The 25628-nt window shown below is 46.7% G+C and overlaps 1 protein-coding gene across 1 annotated transcript in view; it reads right to left on the bottom strand.

The window, feature by feature from the left end:
- The window catches only part of PAMR1 (peptidase domain containing associated with muscle regeneration 1), a 74589-nt gene extending 49163 nt beyond the window's left edge, over positions 1-25426 (bottom strand). Inside the window, exons 1-2 of the mRNA XM_039233389.1 lie at positions 25168-25426; positions 4531-4707 (exon numbers count right to left, since the gene is read on the bottom strand). Coding sequence (XP_039089320.1) covers positions 4531-4707; positions 25168-25240 — 250 coding nt within the window. The 5' untranslated portion in view covers positions 25241-25426. The remainder of the gene's footprint in view (positions 1-4530; positions 4708-25167) is intronic.
- Between the last annotated feature and the right edge of the window lie 202 nt (positions 25427-25628).

Raw genomic sequence — 25628 nt, 5'->3', positions numbered from 1 at the left:
TGCGTGGATAGATGGATGGGTGGATGGACGGACAGTAGATGAATGGATGGATGGATGGATGGGTAGGTGGATGGATGGACAGATGGATGGATGGGCAGTGAATGAATGGATGGATGGATGGATGAAAAGTGGATGGATGGATAGAAGGAAGGAAGGATGGAAGAAAGAAAGGAAGGATGGAAGGATGGATGGATGCATGGATGCATGGATGGAAGGAAGGAAGGATGGATGGATGGACGGATGGATGAATTGCTAATCTAGCTTTCTCAACCATTTGAGAAGATCAGCATTTCCTTGAGCTGACAGCACACTTCTTTGATTTGGGCTGAAATTAGGTTTTCATCAGCCTGTAGTATACACTTGTAGTTGCACACCACCCTCTTTGCACACCACCCTCACGTGGCTTCCCTGACCCAGTGCTTCTTCCCACCAGAGAAGAAGAGCTGCTAATATGATTCATCAAATCCCAGTGGGTCATGTGACCCACAACCAGATCTCAGGGGAGTCACTGTGCTTTCCAAAGGCCATCTTCACCCATGTGCCAGTTTCCCCGCTTTGGGGAAATCTTCTCCTTCCTCCTAAATGAAGCCCCTCTCCACTCTGCCACTGAGGAGGCAAACGGGCTCTGAGTCTGCCCCTAATTACCCTGCCAACTCTCTCTCTGGGCACAGTTACCTTAAGTCCTTTAGGTGCAAGCCACAAAAAAAAGTGATGAAGATGAACAAGGCTATGATGAAAAGACACAAAGTAGCTCATAGCATTGCCAGAAAAGCCAGAGGACTGAGTTCAGAGCTCCGCAGCCTCGGACCACATGAAAATACACAGCAAACGTGATCCAGGGAGGGCTCCAGTGCTGCGGGACACCACGGGGCATCACCACTGACATCCCCACCACTGTGTCCCTAGGTGTGGACCTGCCTATAACCATTGTCACCAGAGAAGACGCTTGTCTATCATAATGAGAAGAAGAATAGAAATTCTAAAACCAGGCTGAGAGCCCATCTCTCACCTTGGAGACTGGCAAAAATCCAATGATTTGTGTTGCCCAGCTTTGGGTAAACAGCACCCTCATACCTGGCTCCCGTGAGTGCCCAGTGCATGCAGGACAACATACAGGCCGGCAACAGGACATATGCACCCCTCTTTGACTCAGCAATCTCTCTTCCAGGACCTACCCCAAAGAACACCGCAAAATACTAAGTGATGTATGCCTAAGGCTAGTCACTGTAGTGTTATTTACAGTAGCAAAAGGCTGGAAACAACCCAAATACTCATAAACTATAGCAATCCACACAGTGTAGTTATATGCAAGTGTAAAAAGAGATGGGAAAAAAATGGCTTTATCCTGTCAGTGAGTGATTGCCAGCATATACCGCTAGGAGAAAAGAAAAAGCAAGGTAGTTAGCAGTGTTTATCACAGGCTATTTTTTGTGCAAGAAGGGGAAAGATATATAAATGTATATACAAATGTATATTTGCTCAAATTGTCAAATACAGAAAATAGATGGAAACAATAAACCTACCATTATATAAAGTAGGTGGTATAACACCACAGACAAAAGAACTACATCAACTGGCTGAAAACCATAGTATTTTGACTATACATATCTAGGGGGATATATTTTAAGGTCGATAAAAACCATAATCATCAGCAGTCTTGTTAGTAATAATAGTGCTATTGCTATTTTGTACAATGATATTATGTTGTAAGATAAAGCAAATAAGTGATTAGGTTAATATTATCAGGAAGCAGGGTCTTCACCGTGACAGGAAAGACATACAAATACAAAACCAACAACGTTAATGAAACAACCTTGGAATAGTACATTTGAACTTGAGTATCAGCATTAACTCATTTTTTTTGGCTTTCTTTAAAAATACAGATTTCCTAGCACAGCCTAGTAAAACAATGACAGCCCAGGAACAAGGAACATGTTAGGAGCCCAGATAATGGCATCAGCCAAGAACCCCTTCGAGAAATGGCTAATTTCAGATCTGGGGCAGAAAACTAGGCAAGAAGAGCCTGAACTCAAGCAAGTCTTCAAACACTAGTGTGGCCATGTCAAAAGAGCACAGAAGGACACAGAGGGGCTCCCCAGTGTCCTGAGACAGGGAATGAATGCACTAAAATGAAGCACGACTGAAATGCATTAAACCACATAAATAAAGGTAACTAAGTTCATAATTTCACACTTACACACACATCTCTCTGATCACCAATAGGAACTGTTAGGGCATCAGCTCACTCTTCTGAAAATTAGAAAAAGAAATGAAGTCTTTAATTTTTTTTTAATGTTTTATTTATTTCTGAGAGACAGAGAGAGAGGCAGCATGAGCAGGGGAGGGTCAGAGAGAGAGGGAGACACAGAATCGGAAGCAGGCTCCAGGCTCTGAGCTGGCTGTCAGCACAGAGCCCAACGTAGGGCTCGAACCCACGAACCGTGAGATCATGACCTGAGCCGAAGTCGGACGCCCAACCGACTGAGCCACTCAGGCACCCCAAAAGAAGCATTTATGTAGCCTGCCCTTTCAGGGGAGCCAGCTCCTCACTACTTAGATTCAAGATCATTCCTAGCATTCCTCAAGGGGTGATTCCTCTGGAATGACATAACAAGAAGATGTTGGGTGCAGCTGAGACAGGTGTTGACTGCCATCTGTAGAATGTAGTGGGAGGCACAAAGCACCACCTATGAAGCTCTCTCACATGTCATAAAATCACAGCCCCGCCCTCACCCCAATAGTGACCACCAGGCGTTTGGAAATACCAAAAACTGTTCGAAGACTTTAATACCACAACAAGGATCCCTAGTTGAGAGACCCTGGTTTAATTCTCAAAATTTTCTTAGAAACTTTGGAAGCCTTACTCCAGTATTTCCTTCTAAACCACACTCACCATCAGAAAATTGGGGCAGTTGGTTTCTTTTCTAGATCAAACATACAAAGGCTATACTAATTGCTCTCTTCTAAGAGGGAAGATAGTTTAGAAATATCACTTGTTTACTTGAGCCCCATTTTCTTTCCACTTCTATAGCTTCCCACAAAAGAAACTTCCCGAGAGTTATGTGCGTCATTCTGTATGTTGTAAAACAAGGGGAAAAGCAGAAATGAGAGAAATTTCCCAAACACACTTTTGACATCTTTTTGGTCTTCAGCCTAAGGGAAAGTGTGTCGGAAACTCTCTATGCCTTCCTTTTGATCTGGCCTACAAGAGAAAAGGGCAGACTCCCCTGGGAAAAGTCAGACAGGCCAGGCAGCACCTAGAAATTGTTCTGCGACTTGCTAATCACACTTGAAACATCTTTAGTCTGAGGCTCGGCATCCACACGGGCCTCTGCGCAGACAGGCCAGTGAAAAAGGACTATCGCTGTCCCCTCAATGATGGGGATACGGTGGTTTGGAAGAAGGCAAAGGAAAGCACACTGTGGCCTGGGAAGGTTCCGTCTCACCCCCAGATGCTCTTATATCACTGGGATCACCTCCTAAATGTCCAGCTCAGAGCCAGAGCATCATCCTTGACTTCCACTCTTCCCTTCCCTTCCCTTCCCAATCCAGCAGATCCCAAATTGTTGTCAATTCCATTATCTTGCATACCTCCAAAATCCCGCCACCTCTTCCATCTACAAGGCTTGACATTCATTAAGGTCTCTGTAATTCCTCTCCTGCCTCCCGAACCAGCTCTTCCTCCAATCCTTTCTCCATACCACAGCCAAAGAGAAATTCAGGTTTCACCTCTTTACTCAAATATCTCCAATGTTGCTACAATTTCTCCAGGATATGTATAGCCTACAGTCATAGCACAACTTGCAAAGCCTCTCAGGGCCTGGACCCTCAGACAGCTCTCTTACAATCTTGTCTCTTTGTCTATTTATCACTCTTCATATTTCTCATCTCATACACACACACACACACACACACACACACGCACACCACTTCTTCAGCCAGACCAAGGAACATGCAAGTCCCAATCCCCATGCTTTCCCTTGCCACAGGGACTTAGCACATGCTCTCCTCTATGGCTTGATCTCTCTACCAGATCCTCTCCACCCTGTTCAGTTTGCTGCTTCCATCTTCGGCACACATATCACCTCCTCCAGCCAGCCTCCACCGCCACCCCCGTCACCACCCACGCTCCGTGGGACTGTGCTCTTCTCGTACTGCAGCTGCCTGTTTACTTTTCCATCCCCTACCCCTCCCATCAGGGTATGGGCTCTGGGAATGCAGGGAATGTGTCTTTCTAAAAAAATCACTGTACTCCCAGTATCTGATATGGTCCAGAGGAGCCGCTGAGTCTTTTATTAAATGAATGAATAAGTGGATGAATTGGCAGCTTTCTCATGTTAACAGTGAAAAGGGTCCTAATTCCTCCACTTCCTTTGCCTGGAGTTAGAACGGGCAGAATCACGCCACTTTTAATATCACGGCATCCTAGCCTCCTGATATCTGTCTGCCAGAAGTTAAACATTAAGCCTCTTCCCATTCATGACCTCAGAAAACTTGAAGGCAGCCTGAGGTCTCCCATTCCATACGCACCTGGGTGAATGAGGCAGGAGTCACACTCATTCTCCTCGTTCCTGCAGCAGGGGATGGTGTAGCCCACTACTTCCTTCTTTCCAGGGCAGACGCATTCGATCTGATCGTATTCACAGCATTCCCGACACATGATGTTCCACTCGGCTCCCGGGCAGGCTTCATTAATGACTGTGTACTCTGAAATGGACACCAGCAGCTGAGGACACTTCTGGTAGGAAGGGGTAAGACCCATAAGGACACTACTGCTACGAAGCATCGTCCTGCCTCAATGATAGAGAAGGCCATGTGGATTCCTCCTAGGCTAGTGTCTCCAAAGTGGGGTGGGCTGACTTGAAAAGAGTTCAAAAGCATCCACTGGGACACATATGAAATTTTGTTAAAAGTATTACTCATTTTTATTTCTTAAAAAAAAAAGAACTGATGTTATATTAATATATAATCTGTGCATATACACATAAATAATATAAATAAGTATATATTTCTTGAGTGTCTATGCTCATTTCTATTTTTGCTGTGGTGCAATAGCTGCTTACAGCTACATAGGTTGTACACTGCACAACTCCAGGAGGAACCATTTAACTGAACAACTGTATAGCATAGCCCAGGCATTTGGGCCCTCAAAAAAGTTGGGAGACCACTCTCTAGACTTAGGCCATTCAAGTTCAAGGCTAATTGCCAAGCAGAGACCATGTCATTTCCTCCAAACTTGGCTCCTCCATTTTGTGGCATGCCATTTTTATCGTATCTTCAAAGCTAAAACTAACAGAAAAGACAAAAAGTATCTTAATTAGTATGTCTGGGAGAATTTCAATGTTTTACCAGGGTGAACTCATTGGCAGAACTTCATTCAGTCCCCAAATACAACTGAGTGTTCTTTCCCATGAGAAAAAAAAAAGTATTCCTTTTTGGGTAGGACTTCTGTCTTCCTTTCTTTTTTAAAACATACCTTAAGTAAATGAAAAGGAAAAACCATCTGCTAAAATCTATAAGAGGCATCAGTCGGAGGCTGTCCAGAGGAACCCAGCCTAAGAAACAGACTGAGCTTTGATTTGCTCGTCTTTCTTCTCCACTCTCCATTTCGAAAAATTTTGCACAAAGACAATGATTGAAGAAGAAATAGGTCAGATATTTGAGGGAGAAAGTGAATCTGGCTTGTCTGTGAAGCCTTCCCTTTAAAACCCTGGGCAAGGCTCCCCCAACATGCTTTGCAGGCCCACATAAACCAACTCCAGCATCTGTGGTGGCTTCTAACCCTCGAATTTCACAATTTAGTTTTCTGTTTTCCTCTCCTAAATTTGGAAGCCTGACACTGAGCTGATCATCCTTAATCTGCCCAGTAGAACCACCTAGAGAAACTATCGCTATCTCCTGTCAGCCTCTGGTCATAAGAACATTCTAGCATCATAGAAAGGAACCACTTGCATAATAAAGGATGCTTCCTGAAATGGAATAGATTCGGCTCTTTGAAAAATGTTCTTATTGTTTTGCCACAAACTTTGGCCAACCGGCCAAGGTCCTCACATTGGCATCTGGGAATGACTGCTGGAGATTACTGTGATGTCACTACCAAGGTTTTGTTCCCCACCCCACCCCCACCCCCGCCACTCCGCGGGCCCCTCCAGGACAAACACCAGGACAGACACTCAGCCTCCCATGTGTCTGATGTTGGCTGGAAGAAGCTAATGACTTCTACAGTGTAGATGAGGCACACCTGGGTGGCTCAGTCAGTTAAGCATCCTACTTCAGCTCAGGTCATCATCTCACCGTTCGTGGGTTCAAGCCCTGTGTCAGGCTCTGTGCTGACAGCTGAGAGCTTGGAGCCTGTTTTGGATTCTGGGTCTCCCTCTCTCTCTACCCCTCCTCCCCACAAAAGAATAAACATTTGAAAAATTAAATGAAGTAAATAAAATAAAATGTAGATGAGAACATAATGGTTAAAAATGAGAAAGAGCAGGAGAAAACACAGGGTAAATTTCCATCGTACTTGGCAATGAGTCCTTAAATATGATGCTTAATCATGAACAACAGGGGAAAACTGATAAATGGGACTTTATCACAATTAATAAATTTTATACAACAAAGGAAATTGCCAAGAAAGTAAAAAGGCAGCTTACAAAATGGGAGAAAAGATTTGCAAATGTAATATTTGATAAGGGCTTCATATCAAAAATACATAAAGAACTCTTACAACTCAACCACAGAAAGACTAACAGGCAGGTAGCATGAAGAGAGAATTCTCCAAAGAAGATAAGTAAATGGCCAATAAACTCCTAAGAAGATGGTTGACATCAAAAGTCACTGGGGAAATACACATTAAACCCATGAAGAGAAACCAGCTGATGGTACTAGGCTGGCCATGAAAAAGGGAAATAACAAGAGTTGGCAAAGATGTAGAGCAACTGGGACCCCCGTGTGTTGCTGGTGGGAATGTTAGGTGGGCGCAGCAGAAATCAGTGTGGCGGTTCTTGCAAAGGTAAACATGGAAATACCATATGGCCCAGCTTTCTACTCCCACCTATCTTCCCAGAAAATCAAAACTAGAGACTCAAAACAGACGCACGTATGCCAACGTTCACTGCAACATTATTCCTCAGAGTCAAAAGGTGGAAACAACCCAAGTGTCCATTGAGAGGTGAGTGAGTAAACAAAATACGATGCAGGATACAATGTTACTCAGAGTGTGGAATATTACTCAGCCAGGAAAAGGCATGAAGCACTGCTCCCTGCACGTGCTTGGTATGGACGGATCGTGAAAACATGCCAAGTGTTAGTCTAAGTGAGAGAAGCCAGTCACCAAAGGACAAAGATTGTCTTGAAAAAGTTTTGGAAACAGTGGTAACGCTACACAACACTGTGAATGTAATTCGTGCCATGGAGCTGCATTCCTTATAGGATTAATACGGTAAATTTTAGGTTACGTATATTTTGTCACAATTTTCTTAACATAAATAAAATTGAGAGAAAACAAAATGGTTACAGGCACAATCCCTGGAGTCAGACAGACCTGGGTCTAGAATGCCACTTCTGCTACTTCCTGAGGGTAAGACCTTGGCCAAGTTACTTTACTCACTCAGCCTCAGTTTACCATCCAGTAAAATGAGCACATTTTCTCCAACTTAAAGGACTAAATCATATCACGTACCTGAAGAGCTTAACACAGTACCCAGTATGTAATAAGCATTCAATAACTAGTAGCTTAAAAAGGAAAAAGCACAGAACACTCATATTTCTCAAGGACCTTATTTTTTTAATGTACAGTAAAATCTTGGTTTGCAAGCATAATTCGTTCCAGAAACATGTTTGTAATCCAAAGCACTTGCGTATCAAAGCAAATTTCCCCATAAGAAATCAGAATGATTTATTCCACAACCCAAAACTATTCATATAAAAATGATTACGATACTGTAATATAATACAAAATAATAAAGAAAATATTTAAAAACTAAGCAAATTAACCTGCACTTACCTTTGAAAACCTTCATGGCTGGTGTGAGGGAGACAGAAAGAGGAGGGTTATTGTATAGGATGACTCACTATCACTAACGGATGTTGACTACAGTGCAGTATTCATAAACTTCTGTCATGTACTGTATTTAATGTAACTGGCAATAAGGCAGCAGAGGAAAGGGTCTGTATGCGCAGGCAGCCTGACCTAGCATGAAGCAAAGCACTCCTAAGCTTATTTTTGTGTGGAAAAGTAAAGGACTGTCCATAGGTGCTTTGAAGTGACAAAAAATACACTAGTACCAGTTGTGGGCACCTTCCAATGTTCTGAAAAGTCCCTGATTTCTGCCAAACATCATGGCTTGAGAATAAGCATCCGAGCATGGGCGACAATCACCCACAGCGAGAGAGACAGACAGACAGACAGACAGACAGACAGAACCACTGGCTCAGCTGTCATCATGTGAAATTTGGCATCACATACTATTCATATTGCAAGACACTGCTCGTTTAACAAGTTAAAATTTATTAGACATGTCTGCTTGTCTTGCAGAACACTGGCAATCCAAGGTTTTACTGTATAGCATACCAGTTTCTTACTTAAAATCTTCATGTTGTCTCCTCCTGCCTTCAGAACAAAGCCCAAATGCTCTGCTGTGGCCCACAGGCCTTTGAGAACCCTCCAGCCCTTGTCCCTCCAAACCTTTTCTTTTTTTGTTTTTTTTTTTAATTTTTTTAAAAATGTTTTTATTTATTTCTAGGAGAGAGAGAGAGACAGTGTGAGCAGGGGAGGGTCAGAGAGAGAGGCAGTCACAGACTGAAACAGGCTCCAGGCTCTGAGCTGGCTGTCAGCACAGAGCCCAACGCAGGGCTCAAACCCACGAACCGCGAGATCATGACCTAAGCGAAAGTCGGACGCTTAACCGACTAAGCCACCCAGGCGCCCCATCTCCAAACCTTTTCTTGTCCATGGTCTCCCACCTTCTAGAAGTTTTTCAAAACCACCGCGCTCTTGTCCACCTCAAGACATGTGAAGGCTCACATGTGGTTTTCCCACTGCCTCTGTTTCACCCTTTCAGGCATTCTTGTAAGTGACACCTCAGGGAGGTTCTCACTGACTTCTCCTCTGATGTGCATGCTTCCGCCCACCCCTCCATGACCATCTCTGCTGAGTATTCCCTGGCATAGCCCTTACCCCAACTTACACTCATTTTCTATGTTCCCAGTTACGTGCTTGTTGTTTGTGTCCCTTATGTGACCATAAGCTAGTAGGAGCCATGTCTAACTTGTTCACGGCTACTAGGGAAGGGTCTGGCACACCACAGGCGCTCAATAAATACTTGTTGAATGAGCCCGCCTTCACACCCAAGCTACCCTCTCTTCAGTAGTCAAATTTTTCCATCCAGTAGGTCCAGCTTGGAGTTACAAGCCAGTGGGGCTGGTTTCCTCCCCTAATTTGCTCTTATGGTGAAGGAACTTTCCATCTGCAGAGAAGTCTCCGGGACAGTTGGTCCAGGTTGCCTGCCTTGGGTCCAAATCCCCCTCCTTGTCAAGCTGTGTGTGATCTGAACCCCGGGAACAGCAAATATGCCTGAGAGGTGTGGTTCATGTCTTACCCCTACCTCTGTTCACCTTATGGTGAGCCCTACATCCTTCAGGGTTTTCTAAGAACTTATAAACACTAAGAACTCCAGAAGGGCAATGGCAGGATAAAAGTAATTTGCAACTTTTACAAGCCTCTATACTTAAGAAGGCCAAGTAAGGTCTGCTCTACTCCAACAGAGAGCGAAGCCCATTTCCCCCCTAAGCAGCAAGCTTGATCACCTCTGGCCCAGGCACAGAATGTTCTGGCCTCCTTTTTACCCAGAAATTAATTCCCTAAAATGGCTTCATTGGCATTTCTTTTAACTTCAATGAGTAAGTCCACCTCTGGCCGCCCAAGTCCATTATATTAACTTTACAGGTAATGTTCAGGGTGTGTATCACCTTAACCAAAGGGAATGATCCGGGAAGTCTATTCTGTCTGCCCGGTCAGCCACCTGGCTTCTTTTTGAGGATTCTGCATGTGGCATACAGAATAATGGCCCTCCCAAAGATGTCCACATCCTAACCCCCCAAAACTATGAAAATGTTGCCTTACAAGGCAAAAGGGATTTTGCAAGTATAACTAATTTAAGGATCTTGAGGTGGAAAGAGTAGGCTGGATTGTCCAGGTGGGCCCAATGTCAGTGCAAGGACCCTTATAAGAGGGGGGCAGGATGGTCAGAGTCAGAAAGGAGATGTGACAACAGAAGCAGAGACGGGACTGATGTGCTCTGAAGATGGAGGAAGGGGCCACGAGCTGAGGAACACCGGCAGCCTCTAGAAGCCTGATGAGGCAAGGAAACAGATTCTCCCCTGCAGCCTCCTGAAGGAATGCAGGCTGGCTGACACCTTGATCTTAGCCTCATGAAACTCATTTCAAACTTCTGACCTCTAGAACTGTAAGAAATAAAGGTGTGCTGTTCTAAGTTACTAATAAGTCTGTGGTAATTTGTTACAGCCGTAACATACCAACTAACAGAGCTAATGTATTGTTGTAGAACGAACATACTGTTACAGAACGAGCATGGTGTATCTTCTCAGAAAAAAATATAAAGGTTTAACCACCCTGTCCCTCTGAGCACAGTGTCAAGAGTATAGGTGAACTGACAAGTTCTTTCTTTCATTGCACAAGTATTTACCGAGCATCTGTGTGCCCTGCTAGGAGGCTGGACACTGAGATATGATGGAGAGAAAAACAGACACCATCCCCAGCCTTACGGAAGTCACTGTTTCGTAGAAGAGGAGACTTTGGGCCAATGACCTCACAAAAACATAAACACTAATTGTGATAAGGAAAATTCCGGATGCTCTGAGAACAAATGGATGGTTATGAAGGGACATTAGTACCAAATCTACAGGACTCACAGGGTTGGGGGTGGGGGTTAAATACAACCATAGGTAGAGGGGCATCGGGCTGGATTAGTCAGTGGAACATGTGACTCTTGATCTTAGGGTTATGAGTTCGAGCCCCATCTGGGGTGCAGCAATTACTTAAATAAATAAATAAATCTTAAAAACAAAACAAAACAAAAAACTGGCAGAAATCTGTGTAGATGCCAGAGGAGGCAATGGTTTTAATGGTTTTGTGACACAGCTCTGTTCCCCCTGGTCTGGCAAGTCCAACACCCCTCTTTCTTCCCAGCTTTAACAGAGACAAGAAGGTGCCTTCAAATTGTATGTGTAAGAAATAAATAGATAAGCAAAATAGTTAAAGTTTGGGGTGCCTGGGGGGCTCAGTTGGTTAAGCGTCCGACCTCAGCTCAGGTCATGATGTCGTGGTTTGTTGAGTTCAAGCCTCACATCGGGCTCTGTGCTAACAGTTTGGGGCCTGGAACCTGCTTCAGATTCTGTGTCTCCTTCTCTCTCTGCCCATCCCCTTCTCACGGTCTCTCTCTCTCTCTCTCTCAAAAATAAATAAAAACATTATAAAAAAGAAATAATTAAAGTTGACCAGCTGAAGAGATTTTAAAATGCAGTAAGCAGACAGAACAATCTCCTAGACTTTTTCCCCTCCATTTCTTAGAATTACATTTGCAGAAAGGGCATATTGGTCATTTGGCTTGTGCTGTACAGATTTCGGGGAATTTCAATATGGCGCCAGAGGCCAGTTCCAGAAAGTAGGATTGAGAGAAACCTCTCCAATAGAAGAAGTTACTGGATGTTGTCATGTGTTAATATTGAAGCACGTTAGCATTTGTTTAGCTGAAGTGCTTTTATATGTTCATGCAATTTAATCTTCAATGTGACCCAGTGAAGTAGGTTTTTCTTTTAAGTTAAATGATGTAGCCCCACTTCTCCACTTTACCCATGAGGAAAAGGGCTAAGCAGGAGAAGAAGTAAAGAGAAATGCTAAAGCTTTTCTGGGCAATTAATTCCAAGAGGATGGGAGCCCAAAAGGATTGTGGGCCTGGGGAGGAGGTGCATAAACCCACTGCTCAGGGGGCAACGGGCCAGGACCGCCCCCAGCGCGAGCAGCTACGGGAGGTGAGCGAGTTTTACTCTGGCATCCACATTTAACAACAAAACCTTATATAAGCTGCAAACGCGCTTGATCCCGTCAGTGCTTCCCAGGAAGGAAGCACAAATAAAGCACAAAGAACTCACCTGGGATAAACCAAGGCACTGAGAGCACACGTCCATGACAAAATCGAGCTCTGAGAGTTCCACACACCACTCACACTTGTTCATGCCGAGCGAGCTCTTCCACTGGATAAAATATTCATGGTTTTTCTTTATGAAACACTACACATTTTAATATAAAAGATTCCTTATGAAAGCTTCAACAATAAAATCATAAAGGAATAAAACATATTGAGGAATACCTTTAATAGTTTTGCTGTCTAGATAGGCAGCAAGTTTCAAGTTGTCTTATTTCCATGGACACATACATGCACATACAGATACTGATAACATTTGTACATGCAGTCTTCTTCTCAAAATTGGTAACATATAATATTTTGGGTTAGAAATTGCTTTTTCTTTTTCTTTACTTCAATCATGGATGTCTTCTCTTAATACTGAGTAGTCTTCAAAAGTGGTTTTAAATTCCTGCATAATTACCTCATGGGTGCAGGCACCCTCTCTCCTCTTTTTTATGTATTAAAAAAAATTTTTTTTAATTAAAATTAAAGGGGCAAAGAGAAAGGGGGACAGGGAATCCAAAGCAGGTGCCAGGCTAACAGCAGGAATCCCTGGGCGAGATTCGAACTCACAAACCGTGAGATCATGACCTGAATCAAAACTAAAGAGTCCGACGTTTAACTGACTGAGCCACCCAGGTGCCCCTCCTCCCCTCTTTTTTTTTTTTAAATCAGGGCAAATGAAAGCAAGAGAGTTGCAAACTACTTTGGTATCATAAGCTCTGTCCCCTCAGCTGCCATGTTTAGAGGCAAAAGCCATCCTGGCATCTCCTATCCAGAGTGGAGAGTCCATTATTTTGGTCCAGCTTTGGTTCTTCCAGAACTCACTTGGGAAATCGGAAGGCACTCAAGCTCTCCGTCTTGCTTTATCGGTGGGAGTACCAAGGCAACGAGGACAGGGCTGACCAGTGGGCACAAGTTCAGCTTTCATATACATGGAGGTCGAGTAAAGAATGAGTGAAAGAGAGCTTGCTGACATCATCATCACCATCGTTATTTTGCGGGGTCCCTCGCAGCCTGACAGTCTGCTTGAAGGCTATGCAGCTCTGATCTCTCCCTCCTGCTGACAAGATGGAGGGCCAGTAATCCTCAAAGGGCAGCTGCTTACCCCCACGGTATGGGGGGCGGGGCGGGGGGGGGACTGTGACCCTGTGGCCTCCAAGTACTGTGTTCTCAACAAGACATTTAAATGAAATAATGTTGCAACTCAACACTACATGTAAGCGAAATAATGTTGCAACTGATGGCCGTTAAGGTCCATCTGCAAAAACCCAGAGGATTCTTTGTGAAAACAAGGGTCAGCCTGTTCCCTGCAAGATTGAAACATCAATTGTCAGATGAAAGGCCCAGGCTGAGACCACCCCAGAAGGTGGCAAAGAAAGGCACTTTTATCAGGTGCTGGCTCCTCCTTGATGCTAGAGCCCTCCTTTCTGCCCACTGAAACCTCCAGCAGTCCCGTCTGACCACATGTAACTGAAATTTCTACGGAGCCTTTACCATCTGGCATTCTGGAACCCTTCTGAGACCAGAGGGAGGAAAAAAGACGCATAACTCAGAGGGAGATACAATTAGGCAGCTGGGGCCCCTCACTCCTCCAGTGAGATCTGCACTCCCCTTCCAGGCAGCACACACATTTCCTGACTGCCCCAGGGTCAGATGTCCTGCTTCCGGTATCAGGATCCATGACTTGGAGCAAACCCCAGGCAGGCAGGCCAGTGAGTCAGGGGACAGGCAATGCTTACTGGGCCCTTGGGGACTCCATGTCTCCTCCTAAGCCTTTGAGAACCATCTTAACAGTCAGAGATCCTCAGTCCCAGCCTGGCTGGGTTCCTCACCTCAGTGACCTCCGGCTGCCCCTTCTTATAGTTCCTCTTGTTAACGGTTAATGAGTTAATGACAGTCGTGGAGTCCAGGTTTTTGTCTCCCCCTCTGGGTATCAGGAGTGAGAAAACTTTACAAAGATTCCATAGAAATCTGGTTTTTAGGCATGCATACAATGGGGAGAGACAGGGAAGCAAAAATCAGTTTGTCACAAGCTGTCCCTACTCACCCTTTATTAAGCACACTGCTCTACACAGTGGCTCTTCGTTCATCATCCTCTGTACCCTGGGCCCCGGTACCCGCAGGGGACACCCACACCAGCCCACTGAATCCTCAGAGCCACCCTTCAAAATAAGTATTAATTTCTTTACTTGACAGATGAAGAGGGTGAGGAACAGATAGGGTAAATAAACTGCCCCAGGCAGCACAGTTTTGGGGTAAAAGAAGAAAGATCAGACCCCAGCTCTTTCTAGGGCCAGAGCCTCATTCCTTCCAACACACTACCTTCATTCAAGAGAATCCACTCCTCTGACTCCACAGATTAAGAATTCGACACTGATGAAATGGACACATTTGGGAAACAGACCACCCACATTTTAATCCTGAACCTGTCCCTCTTTTATGCTGCTGGACAATCACAGACAAGACACCTTACCCCAAAGCTTCCCATGGATATATGTAGACTGATGGTGTTGTTGATGTCACTGTGGTGGAAGAAGGCAATGAGCAGAAGGGGCTTTGAAAGAAAAATTACAGATTTGTCAAGACATTACCACTATTCTCTGCAGGATCAAGAGCCATCACATCTTTGGCTAAGACACAGATGGTTAAGGGAGTGAAGGGGGTGAGTAGTAATGGCTCCTCTGGAGGCCCACACATATATGGCATTTTTAAGCAGTAGGCTCATGTTTAAATCATGGCATTCTGAATTCCTCGCCTTGCTTCTAGATTTTTTAGTCTCTTTTTCCTAATACCCCCTCTTAAGACACCCACTGAAATAGGACATACCTCGCCTCCTGCTGCTTCTCTTCTAGAAATAGAAACTCTCCATCCATAACCAAAGGGAACAAAGCCTAAACTCTGGCATTTGGAAGAACACCCCAGTTGCCATTATCCTCAACAACTGTGGTGCTGGGAATCCTTGAAGGACAGCTGCTTCTGGGTTTATTTCCATTGTTGGAACACGAGTTGACTGGGTCTTCTTTTCTCAGTAGAATTGGCTACTCCAAAATAAAATTTTTTTTAATAATGCATCTAAAAGTACTTGGCAGGCAATCGAATTCAGCAAGTTATTACATCGACCAAAGCATTAGAATGGCTAAGTTGAAAACAATCAAATTTAAGCTACACCCTAAAAATCCAATCTGGGTTTCCCTGGATCCAAGAATTCTACAAACTGCCCCACCTGCCCCCAATCTTGCACACTTTCAAACGCTTCTTTCTGAATCAGAGCACGCCAAGGCTACACAGGATTCTGGGTGGGCCACATCTGCCTCCTTGCCAGTAGCTTCCAGAGTTAGTGTTATTGTCTTCAAATCCAGGGTCACTGATGCCAGGCAGAAGCCAGATTTTCCTCCTACCAAAGCCAGCTGGACAACAGCACTGGCCAAGTGTGGAGGGATGTCGAGGATGATGCGTTTATGATGGCATGTCCGGTTCCCTAACCCCTAAGCTGGCAGCAGCTTCGGCTGGCCAGCCTTCCTTACAGCTACTCCCCCAGCTCTGCAGGCGAGCACAAGAGAAGGGGAACTTCTCTGTACCCAAGGATTCCTGCCTGGCTCCACCTTCACATCACAACAGGGGGTCACGAGCAACTTCTTCTGTTTGGGGTGCAACACCATGGACTCAGAATCACCTACTCTGAGAAACACGGACCTCTCAGCCCCTACAAGAAACTCCTGTTTGCCCTATTTCAAACACAGAGAAACTAAGGCACTGTGTGGAAGGGCATTTCCTCTAAGGTTGTAAGGTGGATGCATGATAAAACCGAGGGAAGGAAGCAAATCTCAAAGAGAGAAACTTACAGTGAATCTTCAGGGAATTTTTTCCTGACAGAGCCACGGGTGAAGAGGATCGGACTGTGGACTGAGGCAAAGAGGACCTTGAGAAGACCGTGTGCCTCCCACCCTGCTACGGACAGAATCCCGGTATTTCCTCTCAATTCCTTGTGAAATGTGTGCTCGTGGGAAGTACAGTAGAAGGGTGAGAAGGAGACAGCTTTAACTTCCTGAGCACTCCTATTTTGTGAGGGGTTTCACTAAGGATTTTAAGTAGATTCTCATTTAACACCTGCAATAAACCCGTAATACACCATTATCTTCCGTCTACAGGTTAGAAGGTGGTAAGGCCACATGAAAGAGGTGAAATAACTTGCCGGAGAAAAGCGGCCATAAACAACAGAGCCAGGACTCAAACCCTGCCCCACAGTTTACACCATAATACTCTACACCCCATGTATATACATATTCATGCAAACACACATCCACATCTCTACTCTTCTGTGTACGTGTGTATTCAAACTTGGACACATCCATACCAAGACGTCTATAACAAAGATGAATTCCAGAATTATGGTCAGTGAAGGCTGAATCTTTGCTGAGGTCATGGGTGACTTGAGTCTACTTTGGCAGGATACCCCTTAAAGGAACAACTGTTCTTCTTCCTCACCCATTGTCACTGGAGTTACCCAACCCGAAACAAGTCAGGGCAGAGCGAAGAGGCAGTCGATGAGAGGGCCAAGGGAGAAGCCATGTTTCATGACAACAAGAACAATATTTAGCAAAGGCAGGAACAAAGATGTTCCCAGAAGCAGCAAACAACGGGTTGATGAGCAGCTCGACCTCACATGCTGTCTCTTAGGGAGACAGTGTAAGCGGCTCAGACCACTTTCGGGTGTGCAAATCGCAGTCACGATGACTGGGCTATACCCACGCTGGCAGACGCCATGGTAAGTAACAAGGGATTGGAGACAAGCCTCCGGGTGTGCAGGGGGGAGGTGGAGTGGAGAAGAGAGGGTAACTGGTGATGAACAGTCCTGGAACTCAGCGCCTCTAGGGATTAGAAGGACCCTCAAACAGCCTCCTCATATGTGAAGGGGAGAGAGTGTGATTGTCATCAAGGATACAGGCTAGTTGGGGAGTCAAGCCACAGCTCCATCACTCCCCAGAACTGCCGCATCACCGTGGGCACTGGTTAATCAGATTCAGTTTGTCCAACGATCCCAGACTGACCGCATTACTGTAGGCAACGTGACTACGAGAAATGAGTTCTCTCAATGAACCGTGCAGGTCAGTGCTGGTGAGGACGTTTCTCAACATGAACGGGGCCATCTCTGTGGCTCTCTCGCTCTCTTGGGGAGTGGTAAGTGACCAGGACACCAGCCTTCCTGCCCTGCCCTCAGCAGAAGGCTGACGAGCAGCCCTTTTTTTACAGACTTTCAAATTCCCTTCTTCCCTTACCCTCCATAATGGTGAGGTATTCATCAGCGTTGCATTCCTCACGAGCAAGAGAGTCGCTTTCCAAACTCTACTCCAAGGAGCACTGACTTCACCCGTGGTATAAGGTATTATGTGAAAAGACGTTCTGCACTTAACCTTTTAAAATGCTAATCACAGCGTTCTTTATTACAGGGCTTTGCCGTGTCTGTAAATGCTTTCTGCACAGTTAATCTCCACGTCCCCCAGACGTTTTTCATCATAATGCCCTGGGTTTTGTTTGTTTATTTTTGCTGAATATCTTCCAGCATTAGAGTGCCATGAAACCCACTTTGGAAAAATACCAGACTGGACCACCAGCTCTTTCAAGAGATCCCTCAAGTGCCTTAAGGAAAAGGCTCTATCTCATTCATCATGGCATCCCCACGTACCTAGGATCGTGCCTGGCCCCTGGTAAGCCCCTGGCAGGTGCGTGATCGAGCTTCAAGCTTGCTGAATACCTGAATATGGACATGTGAAGCACGTGCGATTCCTAGGTAAAGGTTAGTTCTGACCCAGAGTGATGTTATAAATGGCTCCTCTCGCTGTGACATTGAAGTCTCGACTGCGCAGTATGAGGAATCCATTGGATCCATTACTGGCAAATAGTTTTGTGAACTCATTTCCACAAAGACCTGGGATGCTCGCTTGTTCTGTTCCAACCAGTGGGCTGGCCAAGGGGAGCCAGGCTTGCACAGAAGGGAGGCTGAGCACCATGTAGAAGCAGGCAGCTGACCACCCACTGGGAGGCAGAAAGCCACACCAGGAGGTCCCACAACAGGCATTCTCTACTGGTACCCAAAGCCTCCCCTCTGCTCACAACCAGGTGAGCCATGGGGACGCGGCAAACCATGGGAGCAGAAGTGACCAGCTCCAGGCTCAGCTTGGGCAACTTGTCCTGGGACATCTCAGGTGCTCTCAGCCTTCACTGTTAATCCGGAGGGAAGATCCCAGCATGAGGGCCATTCCCCGATCGCAATGCAAAGGAAGCCTATGAAGGAAGTAGAGATGGGGCTCTGAAAAACACTCACCCTTCAGTTCCTCAGAGTCTTCAAATGAGTCATTTGACTTGAAGCAAACTGGCCCCACACCCCCTCCATTTAGTGGTTTTCCATTAAACTGGCTGAAAAAATTTTTTTTAACCAATCGCGGATTCAGCTTACGAGGACCACTGCCGCGTCTCCCCAGGAGCTAATGGTGCCTGAACGTGTTCCTCACTCTGCTCTGGCAGCAGCCCTGGTTTTCCAATCACCAAACCAACTGACCAGACTTCCACTCACAGAGACTCGCTGCCAAATCACTAACACAGCCCCCTCTGAAGCAGCCAGGGCCTGGGGGAGGGTGGTGATACAGACACCCACGCCACAGAATAAGGGCATTTCCCCGACTCCAGAGGCAGAAGGGTGACAGAAGTAGGTGTCTTCATTTGCTGCCCAGCCGATGGGGACCACTTCTCTTAACTGCTCGACGTTAGCGTGTGGTAGACAGAAGCTCCTCATTCGTGGTCGAAATGAATTGATTAAAACCCGTCTTAATTTTACTGGAAGGGGATGGTATCTCCATCCCCTGCTATATCCATCAACTGTTATGCCAAAAAAGAAGGGGAAAAAATGCTTTCCTTTATTTATTCCAGGCCTGCTTCTGCCATTCCACAGTGTAAGAGTTTACACACTGATGATCTTGACAGAATCAATCCATAAAGGAGCTGGGCTGCATAGTGTCAGGGCTGGACGTGAACCATGGCTCATCCTTAATTCTGTCCCTTTGCAAACAGACACGCGATTCCAATTATAAAAGCTGACCAGGACACAAAGAAAGTCTCGCTTTCTACGTTGAATCAGAATAAGACACGTGACCTTGCGGACCGCTATCCCAGCAACTGGTTAGCGTTTTGCGGCTCTGCTAGGTGCCTCAATTTCCTTCAGGGAATGGCTCCTCCCAGTCCCGGGTTCCAGGGGGTCCCACTGGGGCTGCTGATGCCTCTCTGCCTTCTCCTACATCCTCTCTGCCTCCACAGTGGTGAGAACATGACCTTACTTTGGCCATTCTGAGCACTTACAGTGCCTAAGGGATAACCAGATTTCTTTGCTGACACCGTGCTCCTTGATGATTCAGCCAAAACGCAGCCAGCAGATCCACCAGGGTCAGAGCCGCTGCTTACTAGGACAGTGTCACGGAGTGCTTCAGGGTGTGTTTTCTGGAGCCAGACTGTCTGGGTTCAAAGCACAGATGTCCAGCCATGTGGCCTGGGCAAGTCCTCACTGCCTAAGCTCCTCCACGTGTCATTAAATAAATTAAACATCAGGCACATAGGATAGGGCCAGGTATTTACCACAAACGGCATAAATTATTTGGGTGGCCAAATTTAGGGTCAGGTCCCTTATATATGATAGGATGGGAGGCTATTTGGTGCTTCCATCATCAAGGGTGAAGAATTTGAGCTACAACCCCTACTCACTCTGCTATCAACCACACGGGCTCTCAGTCTGTCTCACAGAAAAATGAAAGGAGTGGAACTGAGCAGGGAGCAGTGGAAGGTCCCACTGACTAAGAAAGTAGAATATCCACTCAAATTCTCTGCCTTCCTTGGGCAGTTTTGCTTATAGGTATGAGGTTTGTTTTTCCCCACACTTTTCACTATAAATCTTATGCCTTGGCTCAGATTTTATGATGGCTGACAAACAGAATTCCTAAAACACAGACCAGGCTAGGAAGCTGATAGACTTTTTGCCACTGATCTGGTAGCTTTCAAGGCTCCAGCTGGCCCCTAGGCCCTTTACCCTGGAATTCAAGAACTAGAAAATGTAAACACTGCATTTCCCTCTCCTTTAAAAAAAGAAAGAAAGAAAAGAAAAGAAAAAAGAGGGGAGGGAGCTGGGCTCTTGGGACTTTCAAATATCCCCAAGTGAGGGTGACAGGTCCTCCTACATCTGGGGGTAAGTGGGGCACAAACTTCCCTCATTTATCACTGACATGGCGCCTCCCCCAATCTGCACACACAACAAATCAATCGCAGCTTCTAGGCTGGTCTCAGGGGAGGCAGGTTTCTCTGGCAAGTTTCTCTGGCATGGGGACTGGCCGCCCCAGTGGGACAGGTGGAAATAATTTTGACTTAAGGCCAGTCATTAGATCCCCCGACACCATTATCTCAGCCATTTCTGTCTCACCAGTGTAACTCAGATGTAGGTAAGTTTAAATCAGACCCTTAGTCCATGCCAGTGGTATTCCAAAGCCCTCCCTAAGACTTCTGGATACTTTGGAGAGACTCAGTGCTTTACGTCACCTCTGTGTCTGGGCTCCCAGGTCCAAAGATGCTTGGTCCCCAGCTTATCGGCCCAGAGAGACTCCCCAGCCTCATCCTCTGTTTCCATCAAAATCTCACGCTCAAGGACGCTCATGGGAATAAAACACTTTACTGAAGAGTTAGTGGTCACTGAGTTCTACAAGTTCTACAAGACCCACAAGTTTATATTCACATCCCTTCTTTTAAAAGTCCTGTGAAGGGCACCTAGGTGGCTCAGTAGGTTGAGCACCCAACTTCTGTTCAGGTCATGATCTCACAGTCCATGAGTTCGAGCCCCACGTTGGGATCTGTGCTGACAGCTCAGAGCCTGAAGCCTGGGTCAGATTCTAGGTCTCCCTCTCTCTCTGACCCTCCCCCTCACCCCCACCCCTCGTGGTCTGTCTCTGTCTCAAGAATAAATAAAAACATCAAAAATAAAATAAGAGTCCTCTCAAGCTACTCAGTCCTCTTGTGTGTTTCTCCCCATCCAGCACCCAGCCCTCTGCCTTCTGGCTTCCACTCTCCCTTTACACCCTGCCCCTCTCAGGAACAGCAGTCAAAATCTCACTTGCCAGTAGGGAGTAGCCAGTAACATATATGTGGGTTGAACAGGTGGGGTGTCTGGCAATAGAGAGGACCAACCTACCTCAAAGCATTCAGGTTCAACACATTTTATTTTATTTTTACTTCTTTTTTAATGTTCTATTCATTTCTGAGAGAGAGAGAGACATCGTGAGTAGGGGAGGGCCAGAGAGAGAAGGAGGCACAGAATCCAAAACAGGCCCCAGGCTCTGAGCCAGCTGTCAGCACAGAGCCCGATGCAGGGCCCAAAACCCATGAACCATGAGACCATGACCTGAGCCGAAGTCGAACACTCAACCAACTGAGCCACCCAGGCGCCCCCAGGTTCAACACATGTTAAGCGTGGTGTCCTACTAAATACTTTTGCAGGCATTCTGACCCACAGACTACCAGACCTTCAGCTCTACAGTCTCCCTCTTTGCCACAGCCACCCAGGGTCACCGAAACTGGAGCTAGCAAGGACTTTCCCTTATAATGTGTGTCCTGAAGCCATGCCAAACAGAGACATGCATCGGCATAATTAATCCATCCATTAGATGCGTGAGTTTAAGTCGGCCAGGTACCAGGTGAGCATGAGCTCAGGAATTAGACAGTCTGGGCTCACCCTGGGCACCACTCATCGGCCTGTATATTCTTTGTCTTTTCTATCATTATTGCAGCAAAATATAAGTTAATGAAAAATTTACCATTTGAATCACTTTTAAGTGTTCCAATCAGTATCTCGTGCAAGAAACCCCACTATTCTTCTCCAGAACGTTTTCATGCTGCACACCCACTAAACATGAACTCGCCCAACCCTCCTCCCCCCAGCCCCTGCTGACCACTGTTCTACTTTCTTGATGGAACTCACTGTTCTGTGCACCTTATAGGAGTAAAATCACACAGTATTTATTTGTCCTTTGTGTCTGGCTTCTTTCACTTAGCATATAACATCTTCAAAGCTCATCCCTGCTATAGCCTGTATGAGCGCTTCATTCCTTAAGGCTGAATAATATTCTGGTGTGTGTAGATACTACGCTGTGTCCATGGATGGACATTTGGAGTTGTTTCCACTTTTCGGTTGTTGGAGACAATGCTGGGAGGGACACTGGTGGACAAATACCTGCTCAAGTCCCCACTTTCATTTCTTTTGTGTATATACCCAGAAACGGAATTGCTAAGTCAAATGGTTAGGTGTTTTTTGAGAAACCAAGCCAGTGTATCCTTGAACAGGTCACAGAGCCTCTCTAAACCCCGTTTGTAAAATGAGGATAATAATAGCCTCTACCTTAATATGGCGGTCTGAGAATTCATGCATGTACAGCATTTGGCTCAAAGACTGGGCACAACATAAATGTCCACAGACGTTTCCTCACACTGTCCTCTGAAATTAAGGGACTCTACGTGATCTCCAACGTCACTCCCAGCTCCAAAAATCCATGAGCCCACCATCAAATTATTTTCCCAGTGGAGAAGCCAGAGCACTCAGTTATAGATCAGGGGAGCACCGTCTTCATGGTCCCCACAAAAATCCACCCCGGCCAAGATGACCCAATTTCCAGAGCTCTCTCCTTGGAATTTGCTAACACATCCCCTTATAAACCAACCTCTAATTTTTCTTGCCACTCCTTCCCCCTTGCTTTCTTTCCACATTCCCTTTCTCAGCTGGCTGCTCCTGCCCACTGAGTATCTGGGCTTCAAATTATCTTCCCCGGTTGCCTCTATGTTCATTCCCCGCAAGCTAATGTCTGTTGGAAGCAACACTTGCAAAATTATCCATATTAAGGTTTCGTTCCCAAGAGTCACATATTTTATATGAGTTTTTCCTCCGAGGCAGAAGCCTGCTGGCAGAGCTACTGCTGTCTGGTGAAGTCAGTGGAGTCAGATTTCTCCCCCACATGCTGTTTATGTTGGGTTATCACTTGGCCTAATGTTTGCATTCTCATGCTCCAGCACGTGTCCCGTGCCGATGAGCCACAACAGCCTCCTGTGCCATCCCAGGGGATGTTGACAGTTCATCAAACACTCATTTTAGAAAAGGAATTAGAGGAAGTCTGCTTCCAGGCTCTTCTAGACGGGGCCAGATTCAGCATTCCAGCCGGGAGTGGACTCGCTCACTAGTTGAAGGATTATTTCCCTTCTCCACTCTATTCCTCCATCTCCCCTCTGAAAGTGGACGTTCAACAAACCGAAATAGCCTCCCTAGACACGTGAGGCTGCTGGAGGTTGCTACGGGGTTCAGTCAGCAGCCAGTCTGCCAGGACAACCACACACCCTTCCCGAAGCTTTTCCATAGCAAAAGGTAAATTAGATTCTCAGGTCAGGAGTAAATGGGGGTTCTGTGTTGTTGCTGTTTTTTTTCCCAAATCCTGGGCAAGAAGAGAGGGGCAACTGACCTTTCCTTTTTAACTTGCATAGGTTTGAGCCATCTCCCCTGCCGCAGTACAAAAAAGGAAGCGGGATTGATGTAGCCATGAGGAATGAGTCCTCGGAGCCCTGGAGCTCTGGGAAGGGACCAGCCTCCGCTGGAGCTGGGTAGGGCCACCAAAGGGCAGAGCCGAACAGGGAGGAATCCTAATGCAAAGTTGTATTACCCCTTGGCAAGCACTTGTGTTTATGGATTATCAGGCCCCTTGGGGCTCCTTCTTCCTTCAATATTTATCATCGTAGGGCTACTCCAGATGCCACTGAGGCAGAACTCAAATGAAGCACCCCCGCTGGAGAGCAGAGCACCAAGGAAGATTTCACCTGGGGCCAGTGGAGTCCCTTGTCTATACAGCAGGCTACTGACTTTATGCCCTCAGCACCCCACTTAACCTGATTTGTTCTCGGACACTCACCAGCTACCTGCAGCAGTAGGGCACCCGCCTCTTAAGTAGACCATAGGTGACAAGTACCCAGCAAGGTGACAGGTAACCGGCACAGAAGGCGTGCGCTAGAGGCTCACACACTCCCTGCTCCTACCAAAGCTGCTCTGTTTTGTCACATCTGCACATGTCAGCCTGCCCTTCCTTCAGGAGGTCTCATCTGCCTCCTGACACCCTGCCCTGCTCCAGCCAGGAAGGGACAGATGCTCACCAGAAGCCTCTGCTTCTCTGCCTGCCCCCGAGCAGTTACAAGACAAGAATGCCTTTCCCTCCCTGGGCCAAGCGGCCCCCAGGAGCTCAGAGTCACATCGCAGCCTCACTTACCCTGGGAGCCCATTTGACACGGGGTTTGTGGCTCAGAAAATGATAGTGAAAATCACAGAAGCCAGAGCTCTTTCTAAACAAACACTGTGTGTCCCCAGAAACGACTCTGCACTTTTAACCTCGGGGTTTTTTTTTTTTTCCTCTTCTTTCTCATTCTAACCGGGAAGGAAGTGTATATATGCTGAGTGGGTGAATCTCCCAGACCCGGGCTCTGTGCTGAAGGGTGTGACTGCAGGATCTCAGCAAGCCACAGTCACCCAGAGGAACACCCTTGCTGCGAGCCTTGTTCTTGATTCCTTTCTCTCCTTCCCGCTTCACCTCTGAGGGGGCTCCTTCCAGGGAAAACTTCTCCCTTTTGCTAGTCAGAGGGGGTGAATCAGACTGGATGGATTCCCAGAGGTACTTCGGCGCTTTACCAAGATAAAACGAAAACTAGAAAGTGCACTGGAGCCGCTACCCCTTCCTGATGAACTTCAGTCCCACCAGCTGGGATGAGAAAACGCTGTCACATTCTCAAGGAGGACAGACACTCCAGCACCACCAGCCAAGCCCCCAAGATTACACTGGCACCAGCGCTGGCCACCCCCACCCCCAGCAGCACCTCCGGGGCTCCCTGGGGCCCTGGACGCTACTCACAGTACCTCTAGGCAAGGATGAGATGAGAAGGAGCTGCAGGAAAGTGAGCCCCAACTGCGTCCAGCAGCCCAGCTCCATCGTTCCTGCGCCGGTGCTTGAGCGACTGCTGGGGAGGGACGGAAGGGAGGCCCGGGGCAGGCGGCTCTTACAGGGACCTCCCTAAGCCCCAGCTGAGCGGGAGCTCGGGTTTCAGCTCGCCAGGCTCTCCCATCCTCATCCGAGGGGAACCACCTTCAGCCAGAGCGACGTCAGCCCAAACCTCTCCGCTCGCTGCTCAGCTGCCTTAACCCTTGCGGGGCCCTGGAGGTGTGGCCACGCTCAGGGACTCCGAGCGGCTGGAGGCCAGCCTGAGTCAGCTCAGCCTGGGCGCCAGGGCCGGGTTGGAGCGGGGGTGGGCGGTGCCGGGGGTGGGGAGGGTGGTTTGCTGCGGGAGAGCAGGTAGCACCCGGAAGGGGGCAAAGGTGGG

The sequence above is a fragment of the Hyaena hyaena genome, unplaced genomic scaffold (assembly GCF_003009895.1).
Source record: "Hyaena hyaena isolate Hyena2069 unplaced genomic scaffold, ASM300989v1 scaffold_74, whole genome shotgun sequence".
Classification (NCBI taxonomy): Eukaryota; Metazoa; Chordata; class Mammalia; order Carnivora; family Hyaenidae; genus Hyaena; species Hyaena hyaena.
This window is presented reverse-complemented; position numbering and strand designations above follow the sequence as displayed.